Genomic DNA, 17,719 nt, shown 5'->3' on the forward strand with positions numbered 1-17,719 from the left:
TTCGCTTTAATTCGGAATTCTGGGCCATCTTTAGAGTTTTAAATATCTCCAGAGTAATAAGAATTTTGTACCTCTATCTCTAGAATTGATATTGTTGCTAAAGAAAGTCAATTTCTAGCGAGAAAATTAGATCAAATGATCCAATATTTTTAACGAATTTTAATATCAAAATTTTGATATTTTTTTGATATCTAAAATTTGTTAGATTTATTGCTCAAATTACGAAAGTGATGTTAATTGCAAAACTTTTAAATTATTTATTATTAGAAACGTAACTGGTACTATCACTAAACGAATTAATTTCTGAGGAAAAATGAAAACAAAATGATCTAATATTTTTAATGAATTTTAGTTCTGAAGTTTTATTATCATTTCGAATTGGAAATTGTTTAAAAAAAAATGATGAATCTTAATTCTGAAGTCTGTCTCGTTATCGTTTTGTTATTATTTACTTCCCTATTTCTGGACTATATCGTTTTAATGCAAAATTCTGGATCTCTTTTTAGTGTGGATTCTGTATTATCTGCTTTTAATAAGCAGTTATAGACCACCTTTAGATTTCTGAACTACCTCATTCAATGCTGAATTTTAGACAATTTCTGGAGACTACTTTCAAAATCCGAATTCGTTAAAAATATCAGTTTCACTTCATTTTTTCCATAAATTAATTTTCTTTAATAATAATCTCATTTGAAAATGAACTGAATTTTACAAGTAGTGTCTTTTTAGTAATTACAACAATAGGTTTAGAAAAGTTAATATCAAAATGTTGATCAGTTGTTAAAATAAAAATTCACTGCCAGTATTTAATAATTTTTACTTCAGTTTTCTAGTGACAAATAATTTAAAAGATCTCAATTTTGCAAAAGACATCACTTTTATAGTTTAAGCAATAAACCTGTAGAAATTTTAGCCTAAAAATGAAGAACTTTAAATGTAAAATTCATTAGAAATATTGGATCGCTTTGATTTCATTTTTCTCTAAAAAATACTTTTGTTTGATAATTACAACAAAAGATTTGAAAGAAAGTTACATGAAAATGATGATCTACTTATTGAAAAGTTATCTTTAATGGGGAATCTTTGTTGGTTGCGGTTTAGAATTACAGAAGTATTAATCTAAAGCAACAATATATTGATATTTCCTAGGTTTTGAATTTTAAATGAATCGAATTAGATAAGTTGAGAGAGCAGTTGAACTGTGCCTGAAACTATCAACGATGTTTATTTATTGCATAGTAACATTGCTCTGAGGATGATGACTACTGGATGGGAAGATCTTTACAATATTTTGACATTGCAAGCAGATTTCGTTTCGAACAGAGTAATTTCCAGCATATTAAGCAATAAACATAGTCTTTGTTAATAATTGAAAATTTTTAAACAATACAAATAAGTCAGTTACAACTGGAAGATATGTATTGGATAAATGATTATTTACATGAAATATAATTTGAAACAGTTTTTAGTTGTCTAAAGGATATTCAATTATTACAATCTTTAGTCTCATGGATGCAGTTTTATTTTAACATATTAATTATAAATCGTTTTTTTTTTTCGACACATTGCTTAAAATGAAGATTCACTGGCAGCATCTACTAATATTCAATTCGCTTTCTATGATAATTTAAAGGACATCAATTTTGCAATTAACACCACGTCTGTGGTTTAAGCAATAAACCTAACAAAAATTTTAAGTGGAGATGCAACAGATTAAAATCCGTTAAAGATATTGGATCACGTTGACTTCATTTTTCTCTAAAAAATTTTATTTAGTAATAAAATCAATTAAAAATAAGGTAAATCTTATGTACTTCACCTTTCTAGTCAAATTACTATAAATTTTATTAACACTAATACACTGGGAATATATCAAAAAATCGTAATAGCAGATGTTGAAGAGATATTTTTACAGTTTTAATTACTCGCAACAGAAAGAAACTGTACTCTATTCCTTTGGTTAAAAAATATTCGAGGATGCTAAAGGAAAATAATAATTAGCATTGCTGGTTTCAAAGAGTTCCATTTGGAATAATATCATCAACCTTTTTACTATCAGCTATTCCTAACTATTGTCTGGAAAATTATAGAAGTAAATCTGTCAAGAAGAACCAAACAAAAGATCGATTTTGCAATTCGTGGCAACTATTTTTTCGAAACCTTTGGAAAAGGATAGTAAGCCGACAGTATTTGTGCAACAAACTACTGTTATAATCAACTTTTCGCGACCAATCGAATTTCGTGTGTTTTCGGATGCCTCCTCAGTTGCATATGTTGCTTCGATACGATATACCTTGTTAAGGAGATAAGGAAGCTGTTTTGGTATTGCTAAATATGAAATTGCTCCTGTCAAAGGTGTGGACTTTCTCCTCTTTAACTCATGAATTGTGAATATGGTGAAAAGGACAAAGATGACAGAAGAAGAGTGACAAAAGGGCCAAAATGGCCATTTTGGGAATATATCATATAGTTGAATATCATAGCAAAGATAGGCGAAAGACCAGTAGATTGTTGCAGATCTTAGTATCAACAAAACGTTCAATTAATCGACATAGATCAATTTAGCAAATAGTCGAGGTTAGTAAGGATAACTGTCTGGACTTTGAAATTTATAAATTTAATATCCAAGGAAAGGACTCTTTGTAATACCATGCTTATGAGTCAAATCGACCTGTAAATGTGTTATACCTTTAAAAATTTAACAGAAATAAACGAAGGACTAATTAGCAACATTGAAGGATTCTATAAATGAAGCCAATAAACAAGAGGAGTCCATAGCTCGATGAACTTGAACAAAAGTTCAAAAAAATATAGCAAACTTCAAACAGAAGCGAAGAGTAAATAAATTCTCCAGTAAAAGTCTTATTATTGAAAACGAAGATCTCCTTAATGTCAAAACAAGTGACAACAACGAAAAACTGCAAATGGATATCCGGCACACCACTAACACTCCTGAAAGGTTGAATTGTGATTGAAATGTTAACCCAAACGTCACATCAATAAGAAGTAGCCATTGTATTCCAACTCATATACGGATATGGTTATGAAATGCAGAAATGGAAATACTAATTTACAACGAGAAAGGACTGAATCCAATATGAATCAGAAGTGAACTTTTTTAGTAAAGGAGGAGAAGTACTGACAGAATAGCTGGAAAACGAATTCAACCGAACCACTGGATTAATGAAAGAAGAACTTGCAAATTTGACCAAATAATGGCAAATAAATATCGCTGGTTAATTACTCTTGCAATATCAGTTGTAGCGATTGCTTTTAAAATGAAATTTGAGTGAATCCAATTTATTTTCCACTTACTTCATAGTAAGAATTCAAATTAATGAGAAATCAGTGATCTACTCTTGGAATTAATAAAAACACATTTAATAAATAAGGAAGGACAAAAATAAAACACTTTTCGCTACATTCTCCCACCCGAAGCTCACATAATTCCTTCAATGGAGAATATAAATTATAGTAATAGAATTATTTCGTGTAAAAATTAATTGTTTAAATTGTAATACGATGAATCATTTAACTAATTTTTTATCCCTCATTTAACCAATTTGTCATGCCTTTTCTTTGTTTATCTTGAATCTAATTAAATTCCCATTTTTCTATTTGTTACCAATTTTGTCCATAATGATCAAAATACCGAAAATCAGTGCATAAAAATATTTTCGGTCTTTTAGTCATTCGTATCAGGTATTCTTTAACACAGTTTTTTCTTCACATAATTATCTTTGTGTCCGAAAACATTATAAATCACTCTCATTTTGACAACTTTATAAACACCAAAGAATCATTCACCAGAAAACATTTCTTTTTCATTTATTATTTCGCTAATTCACTTTTCACATTCATTCCTACGCAAAATAACTTGCTCCAATATCAGAAGATGAAGATCTCTCCGTAATTAAAAGCCCCCATTAGCTACATAAAATATTGCAATATTTTCATTAATTACTACGTTTGACCAATTAAAAATAAATTTTAGTGATAGCATCTTTTCAGCAATTACAACAATGCATTTTAAAAGAAATTCAAAGTGCTGATGAAATGATAAAGTGATAATTCATTGACAATCTTCAATAATTTTCAATTCAGTTTTCTGCTGATAGAAAAATTAAGACTTCAAAATTGCACCTAATACCATCGTTGCAGTTTAAGCAATAAACCTCATTAAAATATTAACTAAAAAAGCTTCAAACTGTAATTCGTTAAAAAATTTGGAAGACTTTGATTTCACTATTCTAAAAAATAAACTTTATTTGATACCATTTAAAAATCATTCAAATCATAATTTATATATATTTCATATGTTACTAAGTAAGAGAAGTACTTATTGATTTTACAGCTTATCAGAGATTTAATTTTAATACGAGATTGCTCTCTTTTTAATGACTTGAGGTCATTGTTTTATTTACTCAAATAATTCCTAAAAAATGACTTATTTGATAATAATACCAGATTTAAATTAGGGAAGAAAACAAAACTAAATTGTAAGTGAATTTTCATTTCATCACCTGATTAATTTTGATTTCAAATTTTTTACAAACATATTGCTGTAATTACTATAAGATTGTTACCTATAAGATATAAATAATTTTTAAAATGATGTTATTATCAAAAAAGATAAACCTGTTAAAAGAATGAAATCACAGTGATCTAATAATATTGACAAATTTTAATTTTGAAGTTTCATTACCATTCCGACGTTAAATTTATGCTAGATATAATACTTAAATTAATGAATAAATTACAAAATTATAGTTTTTCAAATTAAAAATTAAAAAAAAAATTATTCATGATGAGAAAACGGATTTAACAATAATTAAAAATGTTACTGAATTTTTGTTTTATTACCTGATTTACATTTTGATTTCAGATTTTTTATAAATATAATGTTGTAACTATAAAAATAATTCTATCTGTAAGCTATAAGTCATTTTTAATCAATATTATTATCAAACATTGTGAATTCGTAAACATATATATGATTTTGACTAAATTAAAATTTGAATTTCTATTGCCATTTAGACGCTTTTTGTCAATTTTATCTTTAAATTATAGAGATGATGTCAAAATTTATAGTATATTCGTATGTATATTAACTTATACATCTTAATTTTATCGATATCTTTCATGTTCTACTCAGAGATGAGGTTATTTTCATCAAATGAAACAAAAAAAAAAGACTTTCACCATATTTCAAGCTGAAATTTCTTAATTATTACCGTTATTCATTGCTTCATTCTCTATTAAGGTAATAAAATTTTAAGGTTTGAAATGGAACTTCTTTGGTGAACTATTTCAATGAAAATTTGTTTAGATAATCCGAAAATGTTTTACAAATTTTCGAAGCAGAAAATATTGATTTACTTAGGGTGAATTTCGTACAAATTTAAAAACTTTCCACAGAACTATTTAAATTTTTCTTCTTCTCTTTTTTTTTCTCCACTTTATCTGTCCTTCTCGTATAGTTTATGCATTTCCTTGGTTATTGTTTAATGATTTATTTCACTAATTGTTAGGAATTATTGTTGCATTCAGCTTAGCATGTTTTATCAGAAAACAAATCAAATGGAAAAAAGCAAAAGGATAAGCTCTAAAATTACGATATATCCTGGATTGTGGTACCTACGTTTAACCTGATATTAAGATTTAAGCCTAAAATCCTATCATTCTACCATTGTTTCCTTCCTGATTAATATATTTTTGTTTTGAATTTTGTTGAAGCGATAGATAAAAATATTTGATAATTGTACAATAGCATAGCATAAGTATGACATATGTCATAATAGTAGTGCCTCAATTTATATACAATTAACATCCCACTTAAATTATGATTGTTTTATAAAAAATAGTTCTGATTCTTTTCTTTTTCAAATTTTTTTTCTTCTTCATTAAGAATTTTTCAGTTTCATCAAATTACTGTCTTCTCTTTCTTCAGTGAAACATTCGACAATACATTCTTGCTCACCAAATACAGCATCAGCTAAAAACCATCCAATCAGTGGTGATAACCAGTATACTACAAGATGACCAAGGTGAGTGACACCTGTGCAATTAAATGTACATGCCCAAGCAACAATTGGATTAGCATACATGCCCGTATAATTTATACCTAAAAATGAAATGATATTTATATTCTTCTCTTTTATTCAATTTCGAAAGGGATTTCGTTCTTTAAAAGTTATACGAGTCACTTTTTTTTTTGTTAAAAATTTAATTAGAATGCTAAGAGTTTATAGTAATAATCTACGAGTTAAGCAATACGTTAACTGATAACTAGCATCCAGAACATTCTTCTAGCAAGAATTGCTGTCTTTCCATAGCTCTCTCCGAATTTTGCTTTTGTTTTCTTCCAGTACAGAATGATCCGGACAAGTGTAATCAATTTTACCGATATACATACCAACTGTTGTCAAGAAACCGGCAAACATGCAATTGATGAGCATTTGCGTTCTCGAGTCAGCGTACCATTCGTTTGCAACGAATTCGACTGCTTTGCTGCTAAAAGTGGCTAAACCTTCGATGAGTGAACCAGCTGTCAAGGCTACCTGAATTATTCTGTCATGAAAAATCCACTAATCCGTTTTCCTTTTCTATTTCGATAAGTGAAAGTTTTGGTAGTAACATTGCTGCTAATTTTAAATATATAGCAACCTTTCAATTCCTTTGCATCGTTTAATTGCATTCTTTTTTACCAGTTATTAAATAATGATATGATTAACTAAATTATAATTATAGTCTTCAATTTAGCATCATTTTAACAAGCAAATTACCGTTAATCTAAATTATTAAAAATTATTAAATTATTAAATTGAAATTACTACTACATAAGTTATCACTAAATTTTCAGTTTACTGGACAATTATTTGCTTGATAACTTGCTGTAAGATCAGCTTCACAATGATCTGCAATCAATAATTCATTATGCATAGGATGAAGGCCAAGTTTCCAGAATGTCCGAGCAAAGAAATATGATAGATATGCTGCAACAAGTTGTACAGCAAAAACCAAAAATGCCGTACGTAATGCCAAACGTTTACGTGAGGCTGTTGTTATCTACAACAAAAAACCTACTACTTTATATTCCATACAATTTAAAAAATCTTCATAAATCATTCAAAATAGGCTTAGTTAGTAATGTTAATATATGTATGCAAAGGAGCAATTTAAATTTTATGCATTAATCTTCGAATTAAGTGTTAGAATTGGCAGTAATGGTTAAAAGGCAAAGAAATGATAATAATTAAAAAAAAATAATTTAACTAGTTGAAAGCAAACAATAATTGGTGATTTAATTAAAAGATAGGAGAACTGATAATGAATGTTAAAAGATTTTTTGGACGAAATACCAATGGGCATGGATGAGCGATAGCATCTCGGAGAAAAAAACCGTTAGCAATTTCGATTGCCGTTATTTCGATAAAAATCCCAAATAAACCATAAGTTTGCAAGATTAAATTAACATCAAACATGGGCGTACAAACTTGTAAAGTACCAACGAACTGAAATGCAATTAATAGCTTCTATATAAATTAAAATTTCAAAGCTTCAAATTTAAGAGTCAAAATTTAAAAGTGAAAAATTTTTTGAATAGATTTGTGATAAATTCAAAGTTATACTTTATAAATTACTTTGAAAAAGTAAATAAAAATGAATAAATGACCACAAACAATCAATACTTCAAGAAGTAAACCGATAGCAAAACGTGGCAAATTTCGTTTGAGCCAACGATTGATCATATGACGTAGTAATTCGCAAATAACAAATACTGATAAATAAAAGAGTAATGATGCAATCCATACTCTCGTTAGCGACATCCACAAATTCTTTTGATAAATTGATATGTTTCCTTTTTGTTTTTATAATGTTATTAATAGAGATTTACACTAAAACAGTTTTCTGAAATAATTCTAATTTCATCGTTTCTCTATTTTTCCTTTTTTAAAATAAATAAAAATTTGAATCATTTTTTATCAGAAACTGAATAATGTCTAATAGGAAAAAAAAACATTGAATAAATTAATAAGTTGTAATCTTTCAAATTTCACAGAAAAATAAATGAAATAAAAAAATGAAATAATTGCAGGATTATATAAAGACTTCAAATTTCATATCATAACAAATTTATAAGTATATCAAATTTAAAAAAGCAAACAGTGTTTACTAATTCATCCATTCACTGCTAAAAAATAAAAACGTGAAGACCACCACCTTCAATACACTTCACTGATTGTAAATCTTCAAAAGTATAAAAATACGAAGAATTAAAACAGATAGCAAAAAAAGCGAAAAATGTCATATTCGAAACATTAACTAATGTAAAGAGAATGAGAAAAATAGAAAGAGAGTAAAGAAAGTTAGAAGGATTCATTTCATATGTTTCACTTCAAAAGATTAAACATTTATTTTTCACTTCTAACTCATTTTTTGTTCTGAACTTTTTACATAACATTTTTTTTTTTTTTTTTTTTTGCTAGATGATCAGAAAAAACGGCGGTTATTTGGGTATTTTCTACTTTCGCATTTATCAGATTGAATTAATGAATATTAATATATAATAAATGAAATAGAGTGAATGAACAAGTAATAAATATTTAAAATTAGTAGATTATTATCGCTTTATTTTGTTTATTTTTTAAATTTAATTTCTACTTGTATTTTATGTTTATTAAAATGTAATTGGGCATATTTTAGAGAAAGATAGGATTTAACAAAGAAAAAATTTATTTGAAAAACCAATTAATAATTAACAATTACTCATTAGTTTTCTATTTCTATTTTTGTTGTTTGCATTCTTTTGTTATATATTTTGTTTTGCGTTTGTTTTTTAATAATGTTAGCTTTTGTATCAATAATGTTTGCGATAATATTTTACATCAATTTAACAATATTATTGCAATTAACAATAAATCCTTGGTAAGCATTAACATAAAATTGAAATGACAGTGCAAGGTTGATAAAGTTAGCTAACTGATAAATATTTCAAGTAACATAAATAAGAAAAATGGAAAAAAACGAAAAATATGAAACAATATTAATAAGTAAATAAATAAATAAATTAATTAATTAGTAATAATAATAATAACTATACATAGTGTATTATAACTGCAATATTTATTATAGAAAAGTTAGTTTCAAAAAAAAAAAAAAACAAAAGAAGTGTTTGAGAGCTAATAAAATCAATCAATGGAAGCAAAAAAAGAATGCCTTGGAAACAGTTGATGAATGACAAAGTAAAGTAATTTGATGAGTGAGAAAGAAAATGAGAAATTCTTGGAACTAAAAAAATCCTTGAAATTATGAAAAACATCTAAGAATACATAAATGTGTTGGAAAAAAAAATATGAATGGTTTGAAGAACTTAAAATTCGTCATCAGGAAGTAAAGCATAAAGCAGTTTTCATTATTTCTTCTTAATAATAACAATGATGATGGGAAAGATAAGACAGAAAAATTAAGGAAGCAAAAAAAAAAAAAAAAAGGAAAAATAAGATAATGATGAAAAAGAATGTTTTTAAGAGGAAAGATATAGATTTTATAAATTTCAAGAGAAAAACTTTACTATTTCTGTGATGTAGGATTTTTTAAAATCAATAAACAGATAATTGAATGTATTCATTTGCAAAATGATCTTTTTCTGTTGGTTTTTGTTTATTTCTTCTGATTAATTTGAATAATTATCATGTATACTTTAATTTAGAAAAGTTGCATAATTTAAAATCTCTAATTTAAATTTAAATTCCTGATCAAATTGTATATTTTCATTGTAAGAGTGGCTACAACAAATAAATTTAGTAGTGTAAATGGATTACACAAATCAAAGGATTCATCTTTGGGATTATTTTAGCGCACCAATTGCACTCGTATGGTTTCTCACAACATCATGGCTTTTTGCAGTTATAATTTCGCAGTATGTACTAGTGCCATTAGATCAACCAGTTATACAGGTAAGCTTGGAATGATTAAATTATAATGAATATTGAAGTGAGATGAAAAGTAAAAGTTGAATTTATAGAGAAATTTTTGATCTTTCTTTGTACAATATTGAGGAAATTTATTGATTGGGACGAGTAATTTGAAATTAGTTGAAGTAAGTTTAATTGTTACAACTAACCAAATGATGCGTATCAACCTATTCAATATTTTCTAAAATAAAACACTGTTAAGATTCCTACCTCCTTTCAAAATTTTTTTGAAAAATGAATTGCTGGATACAACAGATTTCCACTCCTGAATATCACTAATTTGTAATATAATTCACTCAATGTAGGAACACATGCTCTATTATAATTCGTCAACTATCTTACTTGGTTTGAAAAAGTTAATAATTAACAATGAATTCATTGTGGATTTTTTTGAACTACTAATTATTCGAACACTTTACAATACTGAAATTTTAACTGTAACCACCATAGAATTAGCATAACCAACCGGAGCTTTCAATTCTGTGTAAATAATTATTAAAATTTCTTTCTGACAAATGATGCAGTTTTGTCTTCACAAGCAATTTTTCAGCCACCATTTGGAGGACCATGTCGAGAAACGGTAACATCAAAAAAAAGAGAGTAATAATGGCGCAACATGTTTGTTTTCAAGTTACATCATTTCGAACAATTTAAGGTAGTCAAGAGGTATTCAAAGAAAAGATGCAGTGAAAATTAAAATTAAGCATTAAAGAATAAGTTTTCGTAGTAATTAAAAGGGTTTAATTTACTAATAGGTGGCACATTATTGATCCAATTATATAAATTAAATCAGCCATCATTTAACTCATATCGCTTTTTTGTGCTTACATATTTTGCTAATCACTGACGAATTCGTTATAATGCAAAAACAATTAGCATTAGCGTGGTTAACATAAGTCGAATAATATAGAAAAAAAAAAACGTTATACCACATACACTTCATAAATTTAATAATTTTAGAAAAGATAAAAAACATATCCAATAAAGGATTAACAACGAATACACATAAATCACAAATTATGAAGGAAGCTTGTCTTATTGCTGTAACTTAGATTAAAAAACCAAACAGCCACGTCACTGCACCGCTACTATAAAAAATTCATATTAAGAAACATGAAAGAAGTGAAGATATTCTGGTTCATCAGTCACTGCTATTTTTTGTATTAACAATTAAATAAAATAACATATGCAGGCACCGCTATTTTTTCTCCTCTTCTTCAGAAGCTTTTCTGAGCTTTTCACTAACTTCACGATGTGAACCGTCACAAAATGGGCGTGTTTTCGTTTGTTTACAGTTACAGAACCACACCTGAAAATCTTACAGGATCTTTCCAGTAACTTTCATTACTGTTAAATCTTTGGAACTATTGCTATAGTAAATTCCCATCGGAAAAATAGACATTTATGAAATACTGAAATTAACCTCCATATCTTTATCAGGAATGAATCGTACAGGTCGTAGTTTTGTTGGAATGTAGTAACGAAGATGACTTCCATCACACAGCGGCTAAAATAAATGAAAAAAGAAAGATAACATCAAAAAAAAGAACCAATGATATTGAGAAATTCAACTTTTTAAAAGTATACCACTATAACTGGATTTATCCTTTAAATGTTTGCAGTACATAAAAACTCAAATCAAATTCTGTGTCTTTCGATACTTACTCTTCATAAGTTTACGTCAATTACATATATATCTCTTCCAGCAAACTTTAAACTTTAGTTATCCTTTATCATATTTAATCAAAACGATGACTTAAATTAAAAGAACATTAAATATCAAGATGATTATCTAATACTACCTGAGTTCCACTGTAGCCGCACGAGCACCAAGCATAAATCTTATCTTTCTTAAGAACTGTTCGAGTTGGCAATATTGAACTGACTTTTCCGGTACCCGGCAGTAGATGATGTGTTCCTTGCAATCCATATTTATGAGATGGTTTCTTATCTTGCAACTAAAAAAATAACTCAGTTTTAGAGCCAAATTAAAAATTTGAAAAAGTGCGATTTTATAATTGAAAAATACCAAACAAAAAATGTATGAATATAATAAAAAAGGATAAAATATAGTAAGGTGTGAATTTTTTTCAATTATAAAATTGAAGAAGGTCGAAAACAAGTGCAGAAAAAAACATTTAGCCTATGTGACTCCGTGTATCCCTTTGTATCAACCCCATCTTTTTTTTTGAAAAAAAATAAAAAAAAGTAAAAGGAATTTTCTTTTGCTGTATGAGCTATATAGAATACTTAATAGGTCTGGGAATAGTATTCCTTTTTTAAAAAAATTATTCCTTTTACTAGCATATATTTCTACCAATCTTTGTAAAGTCCCCTAGAAAATGCAATGCATGAACAATACAATGATAAAAGAGATAATCGCTCTATCACTGACATTTTTCAAAATCTTTTATTTTGTATTGAAAGAGAAGAAACTCAGTGAAATCAACCCAGTCAAGTGATAGATGATCAACTCACTGTCCATTGGAAATTTCGTAAATTTTATGAAAAATAAGATCGATCAAAATTAGCACAAAACAAGCATCCGTCCCTTATAGCATAATAACATTAACGACATAAAGAATCACATAAATAAGTACACTTCGACTAAAGATGTTGAAAAAAAAATCAAATGACAAATAAATTAAATCCAAAAAATTAAAGCATTCCATACCGAATCATATTAACATCACGTGAAATGCCGTAAGAACTATTCTCTTACATTGTCTTGTAAAAAAAAAACTCAAAGCATAGGTATTTGGTCTTGAACTTGTCACACATAAGTAAAAGTTTGATATTTTTTACTAATTATTTGAAAGTTTGCTTACAACTGCTATCTTCTTACGGGATACAATAACCTTGAACTGTTCCAGTTTACTTGATGCCGCATTAAATCATTCATATGTCATTACACCTAAATAAAAGTTTGTTTCTTATTCTATTCTAAAATACAGATACATTTGTAGCATACAAAAATCTAAATAGAATAAACCAGGAAGTAGAAAGTTAATATGATGCTTCAGTCTGTTTATTTAGAAGTAGAAAAATATTCAAAAATAAACACTACTAGCTTACTATTTTCCATATTTCCTAACAGGTTCATCCGTTCTCACGAATACGCCTATTTCACTTTAATATTGAAAAAATTGAAAAAATTAAATATTAAAACACTGAAAAAAATTTCGAATTTACTTTCCATTTATTTCCAAAAAACAATCACGATGACAAAGCGATCGATGACAAAATGTAAGGAAAACTTATATTAATCAATATAATTGTTGTAAATATGAAAAGCAAAAATGAATCACGACAAAGAAATGTTTTGTGAACTACGGCCTAACTGCAGCAATTAAGACTTACCACATGATACTTCAATGGATGTGGTTCAGTACCAACAAAATGATCACCTTTTCGTATATTACGATATGGTCCCCAACCACTTTTGCCACTTGGTCGTTTCAACATAAGAGTGAACCGCCTTATAAACGTGTAGTTTACCATTTAATAGATTAGAAGGTAAAAAAACCTGAAAATTAATAGGATTAACCTTCGATACTTTAATTCTAATATCATTAGGAGAAATGCGAGCTCACAGTAATTTTAAAGAATGAAATTAAAATATAATAGAAAATAGAAGTTTTGGAAAGTGAAGAATATGAGGAATGTCACACATCTCAAAACTTTCTTTTTTCATTTTATATTTGATTTACCAAAATGCCCGAAAAGAAAGAAAGCAAACATTTTGAAAACTGAATGCTGTATACAGAATTTAACGTACCAAAACCCAGTTTAACGAGTATAAACAAATACTTCATATACATATATTCTAAGTAGGAAAGTTCTTAAATATTGGATGTCGTCAACAAAGTTTGTAAATGCATCCCAAATTTCTTTTGAAAAATGTCTGTAATATTTTTTACATTTAGGAAAGAAGTCCCGATTGAATGCAATTTTTTATAAACATTATTCTTATCTTTCGTTTTTCCATAGAATGAATTGTTTCCGTATTAAACACACATGACGTTTTATCAGTTTCCGACCAAGCAGTAAGAGAAGTTTCGATTTGTTATAATTCAAGCAGAATATTTTACAAACAAACTGTAAATTTGCTAAACAGCAACAAAGCTGCTCTTTTATTAAGTAATAATGTATTTAGCTTCAAAATTTTTTTTTTTTTTTTGTTTTTTTTTTTAAAGTTTGTTATTTTACAAAATAATCCAAGAGAAATTCTAAAATCACAAAGTGCTGTCAAAAATCACTGAACCTAGATTAATATTTAAGAAAAAAATTGAACAAGCACGACACCTAGACTAATTTCCTCTATCCTAAATATATCCACGTTTAAAAGTGAAATGTGGAAGTTAGAAAAACAATTTAACAATCCAATATTCCTGACTCTGTGACACCTTTTTCAAACTTAGAGGTTTTCTACTTGGCATAAAATTGGTTGAATTTTAGCATTGAAGACTGTATTTATCTATAGGATGAAACCATTCCAACAAAGTATCTTTACTCCAAGACTTGCTGAAAATAGACAGTTGTTAGTGGTGCTACCCTAATCTACAAAAAACATAACAACTTCATCTTTCCATGTTGTTCCCATAACATTATGATTCGGATACATATATATCGAAACATTCAACTTTCTCTCTTTCGCCAGTGCTAATTACAGTCACTATAAAAATTAGGAAAAACATCGTGAGCAAATGCCTACGATTTTTTTCAACCTTTTCTTTCTCAAATGTTGAGCAAAATAAATAAGTGTTAGCAGTTTTCAACAGGACTAGCTAACTAACAATCTTGCGATAACCTACAAATCCTCAAGAGAATTCAATCACCGCTGCTTAGCAAAACCAAAAATGAAACAATGTCATTATTTCCTAATCAATAACAGAATGAAAAGTTGTTTGCACATTTTGAAATGTGACATTAAAATGGTTTGAATTGTTGGCTATTTCCTGATTCTACCTACATTGCTACTGTCACTAACTCTTCTGTAGGCACCATGTTCCAACTGAAATAGACTGATCAGCCTAGTGTTGTTTTTCATGGTGCCTATAATACAAGCCCTATCTCAAAAATGAGCTTCATTAAGATGATCAGTCAGCTAGACAGACGCATTTAGTGTTTCATTACAACAAGCGGTGGATATATCGATCTATTAAATAATAACATATAATTGAGCATCTAGATATACATGTGTGTTTTCTTAAAATAGTAAATTAATTAATTAATAATAATATAATACATAGGAAATAACAACGAATAAAAAATAAAACTACAGTAAAGAAATAAAATAATACTAATATGTATATCTGTACATAAATAAATGTTTAATTTTACATATGAAAAATATAACATCTTCTGAAGATAAACCTAAACGTGCTCTTTGGAAATAATTTAAAATAATACCTAGTTTTAATTTTGGAAAACATGATAATGCAAACGTAAGGGGACAATAACAATCATCCACCAACTTTTTAACAAACCAATACTGTAGTTTTTTTAAACAATTTTCACCCATAAATTTTTAAACAAAACTAATACTGTTTCTAATTTTGTTATTTTTCTTGAAAAATTCCAATTAATATCGCTTGAAAAAAAATATCTAATTGCAACACTGAACAAAAGATTAATCATGGATTGCAGATGGATATCGAAATATACGACCTCAACAGAAAGCGATTTATAGTGCGAGGAGTTACCGGGGTTTAAGGCATTTGAAGTAATGCATTTGTTCCGAGACAAAACATTGAACTTGACCGTCAGCTATTGCAGTACCTCTAATAGCTGGTCAAATCTATCTTGTACTTCATTTTATCATTCATTAATCAATGCTTAGTATCCTTAAGGTATTAAATTAATGTCAACAGCTCCTGCCAATGAACTCAAACGTTTCAAAACAAAACAGTCATCAATAACTAAAATTTCAGTGTTAAAATTTTACGCGGCACCAAATGAAAATTTTTGAATTCTTGCTAGTCGTACACTTTAACAAAACGGTAATCGTTTTATTAATTCTCTAATTACCATGTTTTACTGTTAATTAATACACACTTTTTCGCTTTCTGATTTTTTCTCTTCACATCAACACATTGATCAATTGAAAGATTGAATCTTATTGTTTTTCAACAATTCATCATTTGATATCACTGTTAAATTAGCAATCATACCTACATCTTCTTTGTAAAACTTTTCATTTAAACGGAAAGAGGGAAAAATATAATAAATGAGAATAATTCCATTTTTTTAAAAATCCATTTAAATCCATTTTATAATTAGCTAATCCTTGTATGTATTATTGTCCTGTTGATATGTGCTATCATACCATCATTTTTATAAATATGCATGCAATAATCATCCAATCTTAAACATATTTAATTAGTAACTGTCTCCTTCAACTTTCATAGTTTGTTCAACTTTGATCAATTAGCAGCAACAATGGATGGAAAATTCTCACACACATATATGCATAAACTTATACTCACAAACACACATACGCATAAACATACACACATACATACACACTCAACACACATACACAGGTACATACACGTATACATACATGCACATACACACACACATATATATATATATATATATAGAGAATGGAAGGATCGATGAATTCGGGGTTATTTTGAGTGTAGCAAATCGATTTTTGTCCATTTGCTGTCTTAACTGGAAGACAAAAGATGAAAGAAAGTTCTTCTCTGAATGTTAATTTCATCGTGTCCGTCTGTCCTCACCTTTCATACTTTTAAAATTCTATTTTTAAATTAATAAACTGTTTATTCTATGGACGACACTTTTCATTATTAATTTTTCTTTCCTATTCCTTTCTCTCATATTCCACTTTCTTTTTCTTTCTCTTTCTTATTCCAACGAACAAAGATTTGTTGCGAATTTTTTTTTTTCCTCCACTCTTTTACTTTTTCTTTTTTCTCTTTTTTCTGTTTAGTTTTAATAGAAATTGGATGGAAATAATTTCTATAAGATTTGATACAATTTTGAAACAATATCTCATATTTCTGAATTCTTTTCCGTCAACGTGAAAATGAAAGGACGAAATGTGATGATATTCATCAGTTTCCGTTATTTCCTTTCACATATAATCGATACCCATCAGATTTTAAAACGAAATTCCGCCGAATAAATTTGATTATGACAATTTTCCATTATTGAAAATGTTACGATATATTCCATTTCCAATGAGAAGTCTTTTCGGATTTCATAAATTCTCCCAATACTTTAATTATACTACAATCAAATTTAGAGCCAGGATCCACTGATTATATTTTAAATAATTTTATGCCATTACTGTGGAATCCGATATTTGATGATCTATTATCGATAATGAAAGTTAGGCAAGAATTTCTTCATTTTTACCAAATACTGCATGTATTTTTTATTAATAAATCTTTTCAATTATATATTTGGATAAAGAATGAAGAATATTTTAGAAATTTTAAGAAATAATGTTAATTAATTATAGATTCCTCTCTGTGTTATTTCCGTATTGTTAATGTTTATTATTATTATTATTATTACTATCATTGTTACTACTATTGTTATTATTTATTATTGTTATTGTTATTATTATTGTTAATTATTCTATTGTTGTTAATTATTTACTTCGAGGTGTGTCTAGTAGACATTTACCATTAGTGTTTCATCTCTACCAAACCTCCCAGCACTGGGATGTCACGGGGAAAAAATAGATAACATTGAAAACATTATCAATG

General features: G+C 27.6%; 3 protein-coding genes across 3 annotated transcripts; 1 reads left to right on the forward strand and 2 right to left on the reverse strand.

The window, feature by feature from the left end:
* Positions 1-5,903: 5,903 nt before the first annotated feature.
* Bma-aqp-9 (Uncharacterized protein) lies at positions 5,904-7,829 on the reverse strand (the record flags this gene model as incomplete). The annotated part of the gene is made up of 5 exons (XM_043077305.1): positions 5,904-6,124; positions 6,416-6,560; positions 6,868-7,068; positions 7,362-7,514; positions 7,692-7,829. The coding sequence occupies 5 exons, from the start codon at positions 7,827-7,829 to the stop codon at positions 5,904-5,906; spliced, it is 858 nt and encodes a 285-aa protein (XP_042933239.1).
* Positions 7,830-9,815: 1,986 nt separating this feature from the next.
* Positions 9,816-10,581, forward strand: Bm17396 (Uncharacterized protein; the record flags this gene model as incomplete). Its single annotated transcript, XM_043077306.1, has 2 exons — positions 9,816-9,959; positions 10,528-10,581. 2 exons carry the CDS (start codon positions 9,816-9,818, stop codon positions 10,579-10,581), a joined length of 198 nt encoding a protein of 65 aa, XP_042933240.1.
* Positions 10,582-11,175: 594 nt separating this feature from the next.
* On the reverse strand, positions 11,176-13,478 carry Bma-cisd-3.1 (Uncharacterized protein; the record flags this gene model as incomplete). Its single annotated transcript, XM_001900577.1, has 4 exons — positions 11,176-11,286; positions 11,401-11,484; positions 11,780-11,935; positions 13,338-13,478. 4 exons carry the CDS (start codon positions 13,476-13,478, stop codon positions 11,176-11,178), a joined length of 492 nt encoding a protein of 163 aa, XP_001900612.1.
* Between the last annotated feature and the right edge of the window lie 4,241 nt (positions 13,479-17,719).

Source organism: Brugia malayi, assembly GCF_000002995.4.
Source record: "Brugia malayi strain FR3 genome assembly, contig: Bm_v4_Chr1_scaffold_001, whole genome shotgun sequence".
NCBI classification, from domain to species: Eukaryota; Metazoa; Nematoda; class Chromadorea; order Rhabditida; family Onchocercidae; genus Brugia; species Brugia malayi.